This window comes from Pygocentrus nattereri, chromosome 17 (assembly GCF_015220715.1).
Source record: "Pygocentrus nattereri isolate fPygNat1 chromosome 17, fPygNat1.pri, whole genome shotgun sequence".
Classification (NCBI taxonomy): domain Eukaryota; kingdom Metazoa; phylum Chordata; class Actinopteri; order Characiformes; family Serrasalmidae; genus Pygocentrus; species Pygocentrus nattereri.
The window spans coordinates 540,001-560,000 of record NC_051227.1 but is presented as its reverse complement, the minus strand read 5'-3'; the positions used below and the strand labels follow the sequence as shown (position 1 = coordinate 560,000).

The 20,000-nt window shown below is 41.1% G+C and overlaps 1 protein-coding gene across 12 annotated transcripts in view; it reads left to right on the top strand.

Moving 5' to 3' along the window:
• The window catches only part of mecom (MDS1 and EVI1 complex locus), a 257,072-nt gene that overhangs the window by 81,662 nt on the left and 155,410 nt on the right, over window positions 1-20,000 (top strand). For 7 of the 12 annotated variants that reach the window (XM_037546748.1, XM_037546745.1, XM_017719295.2 and 4 more), the window contains exon 1: window positions 13,609-13,963. Coding sequence is in view for 1 of the 12 variants with exons in the window: in XM_037546749.1 (XP_037402646.1) it covers window positions 13,608-13,963 (356 nt within the window). In the remaining 11 variants the exon portion in view is untranslated. Of the gene's footprint in view, window positions 1-13,607; window positions 13,964-20,000 lie in introns of those variants that run through there. The other 5 variants (XM_037546749.1, XM_037546741.1, XM_037546746.1 and 2 more) reach the window with 1 other exon arrangement.

Below are 20,000 nucleotides of genomic sequence, written 5' to 3'. Positions count from 1 at the left end.
TCCATGAAAACTCAGTGTAGGGTGGGCAGCTAGTCCAAGGCAAAACTAATGCAGCTGTCAAGTCATGGAAATATAACGAGGCAAGAAGAGTAGCTGTAACCCATACTGAAATAAGACCATTGTTAATTTAATTAAATAGTGACTCAACTAAAAGTATTAGCCTAGAATTGAAGTTTGGCTGTGCGCTCGTCTTTTTTTTTACATTTTCTCAAAGGTGTGACCAGTTGCATAGCATTTCTGTCACCAGCTCAGCATAATCATAATCATATTATAACACGTTACAGTAATGTAAGTTATCAACTTTCATTTAAATTCAAGTCCTTTTAACTACTTACTGCACATTTCTATTCAGGATTGATTCAAACCCACTGACTGCTTTCATCCGTGATGTGGTAGTATGCTGTTAACCCATTGTAAAGGGCTTCATTTCTCAGTGTGTGTGGTGGCTTGGTGGGGTCTTTTAGACAAGTGGAGTGGCGTCCAGGTTAATTATGTTGTTCTGCTGTCTGTTATCTTCCCATTGAGCCTGTGCTTACATCTGCTCTCTGTCTCTAAACACACAAACACACCGTCTCGCTTTCTGTCTCTTTCCTCTCTTCAACATCCAGTCGAACAGAGGATTGAGAAGACGCATGCACTCATTTAGGCCTGCTGGTCTCCAGTGACCAGCAAGAGAAAAGCCTTCATTTACTGACACACGCACACACACAAGCGTTGGTAAGTGAGTCGTGGGTGTTTTAGTGAGTGCCTCTAAATAGCGTGAAAGACTGAATGGATGTGATTTAATTTAGAATGGTCGTTCATCTTACAGATGCAGCGTGACTCCTTCTTTTCCTCTCTTTGATTTATAAGCAGGCGTATGTGCATTCTGAACAAACACCACCAAACTATCAGTCCTGCTTTCAGAGTTTAAAGGCAAGCCAACAAATCTCATGGCTGCTGTTTTGCAGTTACCCTTGGATGGAACTGATCGAAGCCAGAATCAGAAATATAATATTGTTTTTATTTACTAAAAATGTGCAAGAAATTTCTCTTGATGCAGATGTGAACACAAAATACAGTATAAATAGACTTACAAAATAATCCACATATAAAATGTGCAATGGGTGTATGTACAGGTACAAATCACATTGTATTGAAATTGTATAGAGTTGTATGCAAACGATGGGACACTCCTAATCAAATGGCATGTTTTGGTGATTTTATAAGTCAAAATAAATTAACACACATCTACATTGAACATTTGGCATTTTCTGGAAATTTTAGAGAATCTTTTTTATCTATTTGTTGAATTTAGCATAATAGAAAAAAACATATTCATTATGCCATAACCTTGATACATTTTACGGATGTAAGACTTTCTGCAGATTAAAATATGCATAAAAATGTCATATTCAAGTTCAGTGTAGAGTATGTGTGAGCTTGTTTTCATTTAGAAAATAAACATAATTCCTTAGAGCTAGACCTTCAGTTCAGGCGTTAAAAGTCCAATTGCTGTAAAAAAGAAAAGATGATAATATTGATTTCTTCTACCCCCTCTACGGGATCTTTAATAATATAACTGTATATCAAGCTAACACTGGTGCACGTTAACTTTTTTAGGTCATTCCAAATTAAACGTAGACATCTGAAGCTTGTAAAAGACTTTGATGTTTGTTATAGATATGAACATATATATTTACTTTCCGTGTAGTAGTTTTACAGTGACTGCTTCAGTAAAGACCCCTGGCATAAAGCTGCCTGCTGTTTCCATTTCTAACAACAGACTGAAACCTTGTGAAAAGTGAAACTGCTCAACTTTCAAAAGTCTTAGATCTTTTTCTTCCATGTGGTCCCACCCATTGTAAACTGAACCATGGTTGGTCAGTTCCACTGTCACTTTGTAATTATGTTGGTAGTTAATCTAATGTGTAAGACCAGCTCCTGACTTGGGAGAGCTAGTTTGTCTATATCTACCTTGATAACACACAGCAAAATTCTTATTGGAGAGTTTTCCTTTTGTTTCCAGCCAAAACTGTGTATAACGAAAATGTCTGCAGACTGTAATTACAACATTAATAATTATACTATTAAATAAAAATGAACTAAAATTACAGATGTGTCTTTTTTAGCTTCCAGAAATCATTAGGCCCTTTTTGAAGGCCTAGAAGTCCCCAGAAGTTCCCCTCTGGTGTATAGAGAGTATGGACAGTTAATATAAGTAGTTTGTAAGCTTTGTGTTCGGTTATATAAGTAAGTAATTGAGAATACGGAGCCTATTTTCATGTAAATATACATTGTCTCGATAGATGCCTGTTTTGTATGTTGATGTGTAGTCATTATTCAGAATAACAGTTTTGAAGAAGACAGCGTAAACAGTTTGTGTATGTTTAAGTAAACATTTTGCTGATCCAGTGGATTATTAACACACTACACTGTACTGTAAACATTATTTCCCTCACTAATCAGAAAAGCAGACACATTATTGTAATTCAAAAACTTAAATTTCTGAAATTCTCAAAATTTTTGAGAAAAAAAAATGAAGTAAACTGAGCCGTTCTGTCCATTAACACCAATTGTTTGATGGATGGACGGATGGATGGATGGACGGATGGATGGATGGATGGACGGATGGATGGATGGACGGACGGATGGATGGATGGATGGATGGATGGATGGATGGATGGATGGATGGATGGACAAGCTTTTCCACCTGTGTCCAAATATGACATGAGTACATAAGTGGCGTCTAGCCAACCCCACAGTATAGGAAGAGCTCTAGCTGATCCTGCAATAATAAAAGATAAACAGTTTATTATAGTGCACACACTGATACAGACAATGCATTTAATATTCACATGTGAATAATCTAAAATATCGGTCGTTTTACTTGAAGCACTCAGTGATGCATTTTGAACGTTCAGAATGTTTTCATAATCATTATGTATTATGGGTAGTTTATAAGTACGTTATTATTATCTATTTTAAAGGGATTATAATAGGGATGCTTGTGTTACAAAAAAGAATCAATTAGAGTACATTACTACATCTTAATGAGGCATTATTCATTCATTAGAGTTATACCTTAATAACTCTTTGTATACACATCTGGCTCATTAGGTTTCTCCACAGCGAGATTTTCTCAGCATACACAATTTGTTTGAAAATGTTGACAATAAAATAAAATAAAAAGAAATAATAATAAAACCTGTCCTGTGACTTTTGACTCACCCTGTACACACACACACATACATATATATATTGAGTGTGTGTGTGTGTGTGTGTGTGTGTGTGTGTGTGTGTGTGTGTGTGTGTGTGTGTGTGTGTGTGAAATTCCTGTTTTAATCATCATGACATGGTAATTATGGGCACCGTTTTCAAACATACTTTCATTATTGCTGGTCCTACATGAATGACCCAGTTCCATTTTTCATAGCTCTTCTCATATTTTGTCCTGATAAACTGTGGTCTTGCAAAAAAACAGGACCACCTACCGTCATCATGCTGCAGTGGGATTTGGCTCTTGCTTCTGTCTGCTTCACCATGCTGTGCTAAACATTGCTTTTACAGTGTGGGTGTATTGTGTCGTTGGTTGCATTGCACTTTGTGGAGTTTTTTATGGTGCACTGCACATTTGCCCAGTGCTGCATACGACCTCCTAGTAATACAGCTGAATAGAGTGTATCTTACCCTCATTGTTCTTGTATGATCTGTAATGTAATGATGTGTCTGTCTGCCCATTCATCCACATGTTATATCTCACCAAATCTCACCAAATTTGCTAGAAATAACGTGCGATGCCTGCATTTGTATGTTTTGTCCACCTTTTGTGAAATATTGAGTAATATTCCTAAGAATGATTAGTAAAAACTTTAAATAGTTATTAAAAACAACAGGTTGACAGATGGCCTCCATGTCAATTGGTTTGCCACAGGCCAAACCTTTATCTCAATTTGTCGACCTCAAGGCTGCAGTTTGTACGGCTGCAGAGCTTTGTGTTTGATCAGGTCATGAGCAGCAATGGGGTCCCACAGGGAAAGGTCCTTGGTCCGTTTTTGTTTGCCTTCAATACATCCAAATTAAATACAGTTCTTGAGTTTGTCAACTGCCGAGGTTCACATTTGACTTTGTGATTGTGGGGTGAACTGTTAAGGTCACAGTATAAGTTTTAAAATAGATTTAAAGTATTTTCCATCCATTTAACATTATTCTATAGCTTGGTTGCGTATGGAAATGACTCATTACATACTAAGGCTTATTTTTCACTAACTAACTAACATATATGTATGTATATATATATATATATATATATATATATAACTAAAATTTTATATTTCTATAATAAAAGTGCACTAAAATGCACAGAAAATGCTGCATATAAGTTTTGTACAAGTAACAAGTAATTGTTAATTATTTTCAATTAAAAAATGACTGAAATATGATTTGAAAGTGGGGGTGTTCAAACATATGACTGACAAGTTGCAGCTGACCGGAGAGAGAGTGAGAGAGTGAGAGAGGGAGAGGGGAAGAAAATGAGAGCCATAGAAAGAGAGCAGGAGAGTCGGATGCCCAGTATCTTAATCTCCTCCTCCATCATCACATGCTTAGAAAGCAAATCTGACCCTATTACAGTCCTTAAGAGGACCCATATCTATATTTACCGACGACAGTGCTGCAGGGTGCACGTGTGTGTGTGTGTGTGTGTGTGTGTGTGTGTGTGTGTGTGTGTGTGTGTGTGTGTGTGTGTGTGTCTGGTGTACATTCTGCCCAGGTAGGTTATATCACAGTAAACACATTTGTCCTGTGTGTGCCTGCGTGTGTGCGCGCGTGTGCGTCCTGACGTCCCCGGGCGTTGACTGGGTCACCTCTCCATTAGGGTGTGTTGTCATGGTGATTAATGGCTGCTCCTACCATCTTTAATGTAGGCGGTAATGATGCGGGGTCCCACGCTGCTCCGCATAATCACAAGATGTATGAGAGAGCCAGAACCCTGGAGCAGAGGTGAAAACCATTCACACACACACACACACACACACACACACACACACACACACACACACGCGCACATTCTCACAGACTTATTCTCACACACACATACATGCTTACCAGCCTACCTGCCAACACGTGAGCTGGGACGCACTCACAGTCACACACACATGCTCTGTTTTTCCTGATAGCAATAATGATTGTAGTGTTGACATCTGCAAACACTGTTATGTCATAGTTATGGGAATACAGTCCTGTGTGTGTGTGTGTGTGTGTGTGTGTGTGTGTGTGTGTGTGTGTGTGTGTGCAGTTTACTCTATCTGTGTGTGTGATGTTTGTCAGCAGTGTTTGTGGGGGGTTGCCTGGAGATTTTGACTGCACACTGACCGTCTGTGATGAAAGGTAATGAAAGGTTTTAGCAAGAAGTTCTGTTTGTCCCTCATGATGATGTTTACACTCTTAAACAAAGCCACACCTACCAACCATCCATCTCTCTCTCTCTCTCTCTCTCTCTCTCTCTGTCCTCTCTCCCTCTCTCTCTCTCTCTCTCTCTCTCTCTCTCTCTCTCTCTCTCTGTCCTCTCTCTCTCTCTCTCTCTCTCTCTCTCTGTCTCTCTCTCTCTCTCTCTCTCTCTCTCTGTCTCTCTCTCTCTCTCTCTGTCTCTCTCTCTCTCTCTCTCTCTCTCTCTCTCTCTCTCTCTCTCTCTCTCTGTGTCTGTCTCTCTCTCTCTGTGTCTTCTCTCTCTCTCTGTCCTCTCTCTCTCTCTCTCTCTCTCTCTCTCTCTCGTACCTGCCCTTTATCTTTCTTCTACACTGTCTTTCTATTTCTGGCCCCATTCAAACTTTTTTTCTCAGTCGTACATTGTGTCTTTTTCTTTCTGTCATTTTCTATCACTCATTCTGTTTCCTCCTTTTATGTTTTCCTTTTCTCTTTTTTCCTTTATCTCTCTCCCTCTCTTTATCTCTCTCCCTCTCTCTTGCTTGTACTCCTTTGTGATCTCTCATTTTCTCCCTTTCTCTCATTTTCTCTCTTTCATGTTCTCCTCTCTTTCTCCATTTTCTGTTGTCTTTCCCTGTGACTCTCTTTCTCTGTGTCTCAGTTCAGTTGTTCTTTTCTCTCATGGTCTCTCTCTCTCTTTCACACTCTGCCTATCTCTTTCTCACGTTTACAATGTCCCTTTCTCTTTCTTTTTCATTTTCTCATTCTCTTTCTCCACCTTGTTTTACAGTCTCTCTTTTTTCCATTGTCTCTCGATTTTTCTTTTTCCATCTCCTGCTTTTACACTCTTCATTTCTCCTTCTATTCCATTTCTCTCTGTCTACTTCTTTCTTTCTTTTTCTCTCTCACTCTTTCTCACTTTCTTTCTTCCTCACCTGCTTCTACACTCTGCTTTTCTCTCACCTTTCCGCTATTTTTTCCGCTATCTCCCTCTCCTGTTTTCTTTTTTCTGTTGCCTATTTGTCACCCTTTCTCTCTTCTTTCATGCACTCTCTCTCTCTTGCCTTTCAACTTTTTCTTTTTCTTTTACACTTTCGCTGTCTTTCTCTCTAACTTTACACTTTTCCTTTCTTCTTTTTCTCCTCACTTTTTCACTCTTTCTCTCTCTCCTCTGTCTCTCTCTCTCTTTCTCTCTGTTGGCTGTCACACTCTCCATTTCTCTTTTATAACATATTTTTCTCTCGTTCTCCCTCTCCTGCTTTTACAGTCTCCCCTTTTCTTTATTTTTGTCTTTCTTTTCTTTATCTCTCCCTTGTTTTTTCACTCTCACTTTAATTGCCTCTTTATCTCTCTCTCAGTATGTGTGCCTCAGAGCATTGTTTTGGGTCATTGTGGGTAAAAAATAAATATGTGCAGCACAGGTCTCTCAGTACCAACACACACACACACACACACACACACACACACACAGTCATCACTGCACTTTATCTCTGCATTATGGGTGGCAGCAGGACGTGATGTGTCATGCTCCATATTAAATGACAGGAAATGCTCCTATTCTTCGGGATTCTCGGACAGTGATTGTTGTGTTTGTGCGGGTGACATCATCAGGGGACCGATGGTCAGGGGTCTATTCTAGAACGTTCTGTTCTAATCGAGGATGTTCTGTGAGTGGCCCTGGCACCATCCATTCTGCATGAGGTCATTATAACTGCCATGCTGTTCATGCCCTAGTCTGATACTATCAGGGGTGGAGGGCAGGTCCTAATGTGGAAAATACCTTAACTCACATGTGTGTGTGTGTGTGTGTGTGTGTGTGTGTGTGTGTGTGTGTGTGTCATAGTCTATATTCATTTTGATTATGCTGCTTGTTACTATTTCCAGATCTTATTATATTCCTTCATTCTAGGATCCTAAGCACTGAGTCAGGCCTTAGAAAACATTTATTTAAGGTTTAAACCACTTTGTAGAAATACTCCAGTAACTACAGCGGTTTTAGGGTTAGGTTGTAGGATGAAGTAGAAGTAGGAGAATATCTTACCAAAGAAGTTCTGGTTGTTTTGCTTCCCCAAGGTTTTCTAGTATCTAGGGATTCAGCAAAAAATACATCTGTCATATTATATACAGCATATTGTATAATTACTGGCATGTTAACTAGTGGCGAAGGTGTTAACTTGGGGCTGGTTTATTACCTTGTGGGTAGGGCATGAGATTGGCACACCGACTTTTGTTTCAAATAGTGTATTTTTATAAAGTTCAGTGTTCCAATAAACTGAAATAGACACAAAAAGGCCCCAAATCTTAAATTTGATCATATTTACAGATCCTAACAAAATCAAAGAGAGCTCATATCACTCATATTTTGAAAGAAATAAAGAAATATCAAGGTACAAACAATGTAAATGTTCCCTCAACAGCAGTTTTAATGTCCAACTGTGTACCTTAAACAGGTGAAAAGTACATATTCGGATTTTTTCATAACCTAATGTTTTAAAACAGAACAATAAAATAGCAAGCCTGGAGACGAGCCAGGGTGCGTGGAGTCATATACAGAACAGAAAATATCATTTCAACAGATTATGGTACAATTATGGTCCCTTGAGGGTACCACCCCAGTGACACGAGGGGTACTGCCACAGTGACACGAGGGGTACCACCCCAGTGACACGAGGGGTACTGCCACAGTGACACGAGGGGTACTGCCACAGTTTCGGACCTTTTTTGGATTTTATAGTTCTGCTACTAGTTTTTAGGGCTCTAAATGACCTTCCTCACCTCACAGAATGTCTCTCTGTCCCAGTACAGGACACATGCAGAGACTCTTTCGGTTACTATGCTTCTAAACCGTGGAACTCAGTTCCACCTCTTACAGTCATGCTCAGTGTACATTTTCCACTTTTTGACTTTAAATCTCTTTGCATTTAATTAAAATTCAATATCTCTTTTGTATCTATCTTTTTAATTTGATCTGTAATTGTCTTATATGATTTTAAATGCATACTCATGGTTTCTTCTATTAGTGTTAAACTTTATCGCACTTTGAGCTGCTACCGGTATGAAAAATGCTCTATAAATAAGGATATTATTCTAATAATGACATTATTTATTTTTTTCTATATATAGATAAAGTCCACTTTGTTAGAATTTATGTTTACATGACCATTTTCCAACCTCTTCTCACCCCTTAGAATTAAACAGGTGGTTATTGATGCTGTTCCTTTAAGACTCATATATGTAAATATGCCCTGTTCTGATTGGCTGCCCTGTGTGCTGGCATATTCAAAAAGGGCCGAAACACTCCATATGACTTCAGCAACAATGGGCCGGGTTAAATTACTGTAAGCTGAACAGATGGATATTAGAAATGCATTGGTGTTGGTAATATCACAGGAACAGTAAATTCAGTGTCCTGTTTTTGCAGATATGAGCTGTGTGTACTGGAGTATGAATGGTACGGTTGTCCATGATGACACTGCTGTATCATATCAAATCGAATCATGAATTTTGTGAATCGTTACACCCGTACTGGTATCTGCACAAAATTAGGCTGGTGCCACTGAAAAACATGCCATTGCAGTGAATTTACCACAAATTATTCCCTCTGGAAAACTAGTCCCATCACTGAAAGGACATATTATGCAAATGTAAAGCTTAATTTATGAATAGCCTTTGACTGAAGTATTCATGAAAGTACTGCTTAATAGATTTGAATGAGTGGATTTTATGGTCTGAGTGCGGGGAAACATGCTATAGATGCGGCAGATAAAGATTAGAGTTTTTAAAGCAGTCTAGCTATTACCGAAAGAGCAGTGAACATTTACCGTCCCCTAATGACTACCTCTGGCCTAAACCCTGATCTTTATCAGCGATATAATACTGCAGCCACTGTGATTTCTCTGAGATGGAACCCAATCTGCACCTTGGTCTGGTCTATTTTCCTTTAGCGCCGTTTACCTTTTCCGAAACGAATATGTTTATTGACCAAAGTGAAATCCCACTACTGCTTGTGAGGGTTTTGGCCCACAGAGAATTGTCATTTTTTCCCTTGAATCTAAGAGGCAGGATGAAGCACTGATGGAGAAGTAGAGAGGTTAGCAAAGAAGGGATTAAGTTACCTTTAAAAGCTCTGCGTTTGGAGAGTGTGGTGGCCTGTAGCTCTGCGGCTGAGTGATGTTTAAACAGCATAACTGAGATTACTGTTATAGTTTCATATGTTTTGCAGAGCTACAGCTTACAGCAGGGCCTCTAACCTGCTCTCGGCTGTCGTCTGAAAGCTAGTAGAGTGTGTGGGTGTGTGTGTGTGTGTGTGCATATGTTCTATTATGTTTCATAAAGGGAGTTTTGACTTCATGCTCTACCTCTATGGAATAAATCCTGGTGAATAGAAAGGGAACTGTATTGAATATTTTAAATTAAGTAGTTCTTACCATAAAATCTGTTTGGATGAGCCATGTTTGAAGCCATTGTAAGGCCTAGGTCCCCCCAGGCCTAGCCAATGCCAAAGGCCCCAAACCCCAGGCCCATGTCCCAGACCCCAGCAGAAGCTCACCACTTTGAGAGCATAGGCCCTTAGATCCTAGACACAAGTGCTTGTCTGGCATAAGCTAGAGACCCATCATACTTCTGGCTTTGGAGCCGACACCATGTGCCCAAACCCCCAATGCTCCAGAAATGCTCTCAGTCCCAGTCCTAGTGCCCGTCCCAAGAAATACATTCAGTATATTAAAATGGCTAGTTCTATATTCTAGTTCTAACATATGTCACGTTTGAAGCCGTTGTCTGGCGCAGTATATGCTTTGATGGAACCTAGTGAGTTAATGGATATGCTAATGTTAGTATGAAGGGGAGATAAGCTTTCATACTTGCTAGAATTTTCCTGTTCAACCTTAAATGGTGCAGTAGTTACGTTCTGCTGAAGACAAAGCTGAGATCTTGAGAGAAGCTACACCTTTCCTGCCATTGGCCGTGGTTTCAGCGTCTTCAGCAGACACACAACAACATTACAGACTAGAGAATTCTGACTTTTGATTTTGAAACCTAATTTTATATACTTGCCAATTTTGTAATCATTCAGATTGGGCTGGGTGGTCAATACCACATTCATTTACTGCTTTACGCAGACTTTAAATTACCATTTGACTGCATAGAGGACTGCAAACGGCACATAGGTCCATCTACACATACACTATAATGTGCATTTTGGGTGGTACAGTTATAAGTGGACAGCGCTAGTATGTATAAGTGTAAACAGGGTTCAGTGAAAGTTGTGATTCTGTCACTCAAACCACCTTCAAAGAAGGACAGAACATTTATAGTGTAAATGCTAAAGTAGTTTGATGTGACTACCACATAAATGTGTACAGCACCCATCCTGTAGGCTTGAAATCCCAACATAAGCAGTCGTTGGAGATTCAAGAAAAACGGACATGCGTGCACTACGTATATACTAGGAATGAACAGAGCCGGTGACATAGCAGGGTTAATAAATAAAAAGTAATAAAAAGTTCTTTCCCTCCAATACATACCGCAGTTGTGCTCATTAAGCCAACAGAGCTTGGCTAACAGTAGAACCGGTGCCCTGTCTTGGCTGTGTCTTCTCGCACATGTACATCTAATCTTAAAAGTTGAAATGTTGTTATTGTGTTGGGAAATGTTCTTTCAGCACATGCACAAGGCTTGTCTAGCCGCTGTGTCTGCTGCCTTTTCTTGCGAAAATTGCTCGCTAGTTGCTTAACTCTAGTGCATTAAGGAGCACTTCAGATATATCCACCCATTTCCTGTGCAATCATCCCTTAAATGCATACGCAGGCTCATGTGCCGTTTTGTACATGACGTCCAGGCGATTTGTGTCTGGAAGGGGCTCAGCACTCAGTGTATCGGGCCCTTGCGTGCACACACACGACAACACGCATCACTCGCATCCTGTGGTACTGTGGCGAGTTATTTTGGCTGTAGATCTATAACGGAATAGTGAGCCCAGAGTTTAAGGGGTGAAAAGGGCAGGAAGATATTTGTGTGACGGTGTAAAGGAACGTAAACTGATGACACCTCCAGAGGTCGTATGTGTCTGTATGTGAACGGGATGGTTCAGGCCCTGACAGGGCCGTTTAGCCTGGCCGCCCGCTGTGCGGGAGGAATGTGCGGAGACAGGAGGATGTGCTGGAGAGCCTGCCCCACTCCTCATTAGCACTCACCACTACCTGTCACAACACGTTAGCCACACCGCGCTAGCCACAGCATGCTAGCTCCACACTGACTTAATCGCAGCGGGTTAGCTCCAAGTGTGTTAGCGACGGCACATTAGTTAGAGACCTGTTAGAGCCGTGTGTTAGCGTGGCCCGGGTTCTTCGGGCTATTAGTGATGCCACATTACACAGACTGGACGAGCTAACATGTGTTAGCATGATCGTCAGGGCTAAGTGGTTGTTCCGGCAGTCCTCTGGCGCCGACTCCGAGAGCCGTTTGTGTTTTCTGCTCTGATCGTTTAATCACTGATGCTCTGTCCGTCACTTTTCATAGTGGAGCTTTAATCAAGCCTTCATAATAAAAGTTTCTCTGAACTCTTCTGCCTGCTGTAGCCGTCCCTGCCGCTGTCGCTACAGTTGGCAAGAACGTGTGTCGACTTTTCTCGTCAGCCACGCGCTGCTCTTCCTCTGCAAGGGTCAAAAGTCACCAGACGACATCCTCTCCCTTCTCCGTTCACAATTAACCTCGACGGCTGCAGCTTCCTCTGTTTTTTGCGCTGATTCACTGCCACCTGGGGTCGAATGGAAAATGTCAGAAAGTAGGAAGCATAAAAGTGTTGGGGCCACACGATGCAGTCGACACTCAATTTACGTTCCTCCGCTGGGGATCCCCGTGCAGAATGCAAACGGTCAGCTCCGGCCCTTTAGGAGACGTCTGAGAGGGTTTAATGAGTGGCGGCGATCACTGATTATCACCCACCCCTACTCAACCCCCTTTCCAGGCTGTTATTACAGACGCACACCACTTTCCTCCTGCTCGTGTTTGTTTAACTGGCCCAGCCGTCAGATATCTCTGCTTGGAACTAAGTATATTTTCCTGCTAAGAGATGTCTTAGGCCATGTGTGTGCGCAGAGATATGAGGGGATGTATGTGTCAGTTTGTGGGCGTATGACTATGAGTCAGAGATAACTATAACCTTTGCCACCTGTTGATTTGATGTTTTCAACTTTCTCTCATTAAAGTGAAAGGTACCTTTGACCCATCGTACATTGGCGTTGAGAAGTTGGGAATGACCATATTCAGTTATGTAGAGCCGACTTTGCTCACAGATACATGTAGAATTTCAGTCTAATGTGTTTTTGGTCAAGATGTTTTGGTGTGAAATTTCCTTCTGAAAAGTTTGAAACTTAGAGAGTCAGCGTTGCTCACAGTGGTGGTAATAGGAACCAGACGTCTGAAGATGCCTTTCCATAAAATTATTACATAAAATACTTATGAATACGCTGCTTGATGCCTGAGACATTAAACATTAATAATCAGATTTATCAATGCGCTTATAAACGCTTGAGTAAGCAGGTAATGGGGAACTCCTGTATCAGACTCCTGAGATTCCTGCTTTACAACAGGCCAGTAAACTCACAGGAGAAGACATGACGTAAACGTAGTGTAAAACTCTTTTATACGCATAGAACTATGACCATACTGAGTTTGCTGTTTACATGACCGTTTGACCATAATCAGATAACTACAGAAAGCCTGTTATGATTTTATGATCGTATTATTGGGTGCATGTAAACACACTCACTGTTTTCAGATAGTTTCAAAATAAGCTTTTTGGCTTAAAACACAATTTTTAAAAAAATATCCTACCTGTGAGTCAGTGTGAGGCAAAATAGTTCACAACAAAACAATTTTTTTCCAGATTTAGCACTATTTTAGCATAATTAACATTACATATTAAAACTCTGTAAGCTGTGCAGATTCGCTGGTTTTAGATTTGACATAAAAAGGCTTTTTTGCCTTGTATTAATCACACACCCTGGTTCCTATCACCACCACTGCTTGACGTGTGACCATTTCACATCAAACCGTTCAGAATTGCTTTCTTTACATCTCAGTCCCTATTCAGACGTTCGAATAATTGAATCATTGAATAATTATTACGTTCAATAACATTGAACGTCTCCCCTTTGACATAGTGGAGTGTTAACTGTCAAATATTATTTCATCTTCTACAGGTGATGAAGGCGACTTCCCGCTTTTCCCCTCTGCTGTTCTGGAGGAAGTTGGAGGTGTGTCTGATGGAGACCCTATCCCACTGGTCACAGCTGACGACATCCCCCCAAATCTTTTGCATGAGGGAGACGCTGCTGAAGAACCTTCCACTTTCAACACTTCCTTTCACGCACCTTTGTACCTGGGCAGGGAGGCGGTGGAGGCATCAGTGCCCCCAGACTTTGAACTACGCGAATCGGGCATTTCCCCCGGCAACCTGGGTGTCTGGAGCAAAAGGAGGCTGGAGGTCGGTGAGCAGTTTGGACCCTTTGAGGGAACAACAAGCCCCGGGGACCCAAAGCGTCTTCATGGCTGGGAGGTAGGACAGTATATTTGGAGATATGATTCATCTGTTTCATTATTTTCTTACAGGTTATTCTAGAAAATGTTCGATTGTCTAAAACATCAAACAATAACAACAAACCTAACAATAAAAGACCTTGGAAAGTTTTCTTAATCGAGGGTTTCATCATACAACGTCCCTAAAAAATAACAGGGTTCACACTGTGTTCATTGTGCGTTATTTGGACTGCTGCTTTCGCTACTTGTCTCAGCAATCGTCAGTCAGCTGTCAATCAACTGTGCTAGCTGTTGATCTGCTATGTAGAAAGATGTGCCACTATTATCAATAGCAACTGCTTCTAAAAACCTAAAAAAGCTGCTTTTTATTTATGTTGTGCTTTTTTTATTCAATATTTTTTCACAATTTCGTTTTGGCCAATTCCCATCCCATAGCTTGGTCTTCCCATTCGTATTACCAAGCTGGAAACATGCTTCTTCCAAGTCCATGAAGTCACCCACTGTGTATTTATTTTTAAACTGTACAACGTCGTTGAGCAGCTCAGCAAACATGGTAGGAAATGCTAACAGATACCTATGTTGGCTAGCATCGTGCTGAATGATGGGGAGAGAGGAAGGACCATCCTACCCAACAGAGTCAGGCCAATTATGCTGTGTTGGACTACCGACTATAGATGGCTGTAGCCAATGCTTAGGCAGTTCACCACTCAGGACCCGTGTCATGCTCATTTTAATATGTGAAGTTCTACAGCTCAGGGCACGTGGAGCTTTCCACTGACAAGACAGCCGTACAGAGAACTTAAAATTAAAAGCAATAGAAAAAGGGCAAATGTGAAAGCCAGTTTTGTCGTCAAGTCATGTTTCGGTCATCAAATACCAATCAGTATTATCTCTCCTGACACCTCAGCCACCGCTTACATAATGGCTCAGCACTCCATTGAATTAATTGCTAATAGACATAATCCCATCAGTCACATTTACAGGACAGTTTATTGGACAGTTATCACACCAATTAGATTGCATCTTGAGTCTGTCACTTTACAAATATCTCACAAGATCTGTTCACTGCTATTCAAACGATTCCTTCTCAGGTCCAACTTTCTCAAAGTTCAGACGACAGGATAGTTTACCCTCCATTTTTTGCAAATCTAGAGCTTCACTTGGGGAAAAGAGCTTATTTAATTTAGTGTACTTTAAAGTTCAATCTAATGTAGTTCCAAGTTTCCCAAAAAAAGCATTCAACAATGTCAAAAGTCAGTATATTGTAAACTTTTGGACGCAAGACTTAGTTCTACACTGTATATTGCTGTTAATGGCATTTCTTCTGTCTCAGCCTCAGGCTAAAAGTTTGATCTATATCCAGCACACCAGCCTTTTTTCTTGTAGTGAAAACTGGAAGAAGGAAACAGATGAACTCATGATCATTCTCTCATTTTACCAGCTTCATAAACTATTCCCCCAGCCTCCCCTGCGTTTACCAGCGTCTGGGCCTTTGCGGTTTTACATCTTTCTGTCTGTCTCTCTGCTAGAGTGTCGTCATGGTTTCAGAGAGGGGATAAAGAATCCTCAGCTCCCTCTGTCCACCACCCATCCCAGTGATGTCGTGACGTTGAGACGAATGAGAATCCCCCCTCTTAGCTCAATTAAAGCCCAAGCTCATAAATCCAGCCTTTAACCAGGTTAAATACCCCTGCCTAGACTCCCACCCTCTCCCTTCCCCCGTCCAGTCCTATTCACCGCTAGCACCACCGTCTATCAGACATCAGTCAGTCACTGCACTCAATCGAAGCCAGGGTCACATGACAAGGTCAAAGGTCGAGTGCAGGCTTGGCCAGGGTCAGCCAGGGCTAATTTTGCTTGGCCGGTGGGGTCGCCTAAGGGGTATCAGGCTAATTGAAGGTCTCTTTGTGGAGCTCAAGGAGAGCCCCTTATCCAGAGCATCCCAACACAGTGAACTGATATCATTGTGGACAATTCCAGCGTCAGAACGTCAGCAGTACATATACAGACGTGTGCTGAAATTCAGTTCAGTATGACATGAGCAGACTTCCCGGCTTTATTTGATGTTTCTACTGCTGTTTCCAGGAAGGTTCACTGTGCACTGTGCAACTGTGATGATACAAACGCAAACCGGGATTTGCCAATGTTGTGCTAAGGGCTTTTTCTCTTGTGAGAGCGTCATTGTCTTGCAGCGTAAAAATCTATCAGTAGCAAATTTTTATTGTATATTCTGAAGTGCAGCATAAGTGAATTTGTACAGCCTGACGTGGAGTTTGGCCAAGACTTTATTTGCAGCAACTAGTGCAATCTAGCCTACAGTAAACCAGTAAACTACAAGATAGCTGTAATAGCGTAGTGTAAAGTGGGGTGTTATAGGCCTGAGCACTGTGCTTTTATACTTGAGGTGCTAGCTAGGGTACCAAAGGTCTACCGAACGTCCTCAAAAATAGTATCTAGGGGAACCCAAAGGCTTGATGCTTGCAAAAAAATCCAAAAATAATAAAGAAAACATTGACGCTGTTGTACAAAGCACCACCCCGGATGTTTTTTTCAAAGTCAAAAATCCATGAAATAGAGAACCACCAACACATTATTACCATCTGTCGGGGTGGGGGGGGTAGGGGGGGGAACCAAAACAAAACATTTGAATGTTCTTCTCTATAATAGAGAACCTGGAACCTGAACGCCCAGAATGCCTCAAACAATCAAATCTCAGTGATCACATTTTAAAGCAGATAATTGGACAAGAAATTAGAACGAGAATTTCATTGTTAACTAACTTCTAACAGTTCTGAAAACCATCTGGAGATACCCTCTGCTAACTGGCTGCTAGGTTATTACTGAATAAGATAACACTTGGCAGTGGACTGGTAGTGTATATCAGCTCCAAGCCTTTTCTCAAGTAAACGGCTTCAACAACAACTCTGATTCATGTAATGTCAAGAGTTCAGTTTATCATAGCTCTTTTTAAAGGTGGACGTCACATTGCAGGCTTGGTTTGGGTGAAACGCTCTGGTTGAAGTTTGGTTGGTTGCCTATAATTGTGGCTCCTCTGCTCGAACTTCGCTAAGTGCCGCTGAAAGCTTGACGTTTGTTTTGATGAAATACTGGTTAGCCAGTGTTATATTTATATTGTGTAGCATTTGAAATGCCTCACTTTCTTTAGAACTTTCTTATTAAAGCCATTTAGGCTGTGACAGCATTTAAACATCTGCTGATATTTTTTTTTCTTTCGTTTTTCAAGCGATAAATCTGGGAGAGTTTTCCAGAGCCAAGCAGAAATCCTGCATAGGCAAACATTGGGATTTAATATGATTGAAAAAGTCTCTGTCTACCATTGGTAGATTTATGCCCCCCCCTCTCTCTCTCTCTCGCTCTCTCTCTCTCTCTCTCTCTCTCTCTCTGTCTCTCTCTCACTCTGATATCCATGAAAAGGGGGAAAAAAGGTTTCATGAATTTTAATCCACTGATAATTTATTGCATGCTTGAATAATATGTATTTAAACAACTGAGCGAGACAGAGTGAGTGAGAGAGAGAGAGAGAGAGTGAGAGAGAGATTATGTCTATACATGTGAAAGAGACTGTATGTGAGTGAGTGTGAGAGAGAGAGAGACAGTGTGTGCATGTGTGTGTGTGTGTGTGTGTGTGTGTGAGGGATTGGTTAAGGATGTCATTGCGGCGAGGCTGCAGTGTATCACTATGTTTAATTAGCGTGCTGTCAGCGTCCCATAACTCTCTCCATTAAGTAAATAAGTTGTAAAGAATTTATGATGAAGTGCCACATTATTCAGAGAGGATATTCAATGATGACATCGCTGCATTAAATATGGTAAATGCTATTAACCACTGCACCCCCCTCCACGCTCCCCCCTTTCTCCGTCTGCCTCTTTCCCCCTGTCTCTCCCTCGCTCTCTGTCCTCGGAGCGTGAGAAGCCGTCAATATGCCAATATGCGAGAGGCCGTTAAAATAAAATTGATTTGGTAAATGTAACTTCGGATAGATCTGTTTGCTTTCATCATCAATTCTGTCCACATCGAGGGGTGATGTCAGCAGCCCAGGGACCGATAAAGTGGCGGCCCATCTGGAGCATTTGATGAAGAGTGTGCGCGCGTGCACACACACACACACACACACACACACACATACACACATATGCATATTCAGACGGGTGACAAATGAAAGAAAAGTGTGAATAAATGAGTGAAGACACATAAAAGTGCAAGTGCTTCCAGACGGATTCCCAGTCGAATGTTTGCGATGTTCTATTAATCCTCCGTTACTTACTGTCGCTATGACAGCGCAGACCTCCTGGTCATTTCTGTAATAGACTAAAAAGCTCAGTAGTGCAAAGGAATTTGAAACATTTTCATTCAACAATACAAGATGTAGCTTTATAAGCTTAGATTATTCTAGACATGCACGTTTGAAAGCTGAAAAAAAAAAACGTAGCCAATTTCAAGCAAACCAAAAATGCATTCAGGAAACTTTCCGAGCTTTTTCACTGCGTTCAGGGCCTTCGGATGAGTCAATGCTAAAGCTACTACTGGGGCTATGAAGGAGGAATGAACACAAAACATATTCCACCAATTTTAGTCTAATAATTCGGAGTGATTTACTGCCGCCGCTGTTCTCACTGCAGGTTTGTTACACAGAGTTCCTCCTTCTCCAAGTGGAGGAATGAACGATTACAGAAGATTGTAATTCACGGAGAAGCTTGTCAGTCATCATTTTGCAAATGTTCAGTTAGAGGATTTGTGTTTTGAATCGCTCTGTGGCAGGTATAAAAATGTTGATCTCGATTTGAAGACTTTTTAAAAAGTGGTTCATTTCTGAAGCGTGGATGGCAGGAAAGAAGAGATACGGCCAGACGAGTCACCTTTTACCATATTTTCCACAAGTCGGCGAGTGCACCAAGGGGACAGTATGAGTCCTAATGCATGCCTTAATGACTTACGCATTATTGATTAAGAAATTTCTTTACAGCAGAGATGTGTTTATTTGTTTCTCTCTCTCTCTCTCTCTCTCTCTCTCTCTCTCTCTCTCTCTCTCTCTCTCTCCCCATGACATTATTTATATTGTATGTTGATGTCATCTAGTGTTTTAAATGCACTTCATCTCTCTTACTCTACTCTGTCTGTGTGCTCCTGTTTAAGGCCAAATTTTGTTAGTTTACTGAACTGTTTTCTCGTCCCTCCTTTTGCTGAGTCAGGCCTTTGCTCTGCCAGTTCAACCCACTAAATGTAAGCAAGTAAAACCCTGAACGAACACACACCAGAATCCTCCCAAAATATAAAAAACATGCCAGAATTCAACTTTAGGCTGTCCTGGAGCTTATAAACATGATGGAGAACAGGGGTCATCCAAATGGGCCACGCGGCTCACTTTCGTCCCTGTTACGAAACAGCGGATTTGAAATTTGGATAAATGTATTAGAATATTGTTGCCTTAGAATGGCCCCATTGAACCGGAGCTGGAGGATGCTGCTGTATATGGTTGGCTGAAGCCTGTCTTGGAATGCTGTGGACACGACATCAGCTCACTAAACTCAACTTCAGTAAAGCCTCTGCCTTAAGCTCTGGGTGGGATTACACAAGGTCTACACTCATTACAGCCACGATTACCCACGTCTGCTCTAGTCTGCAGATTTTGGGGCAGTTGGAATGGGCAGTAAATATAGGGATGGGAGGGGCACACACTCTGATTTCTTGCCTCCCAATTCAGTTTCAAGTGGAATGCATCAGACGTGTTTAACTGTTGACTGGAAAGTGATGGTATGTTGATCATCATCGCGCTACTATCTGACTGGATCAAAATAATGTTGATAAATCTTACAGTCAAGAGTGAAAATAACATTTTAGTGTGAGTTTGGTATTTTTGCTCCAGCAAGTTACAAGTTGGGTGTAGCGATATCCAATTTTTCCGTTACTATAAAATTATAGAAATAAAAAATAAGAGCTATCTAGTGTTTAATCGTTTAACGCTCTATGGCATGGTGTTGCCTCAGGGCAACAAACTCATTTTCCTCACTTTACAATGACCTGACATGTATTTACT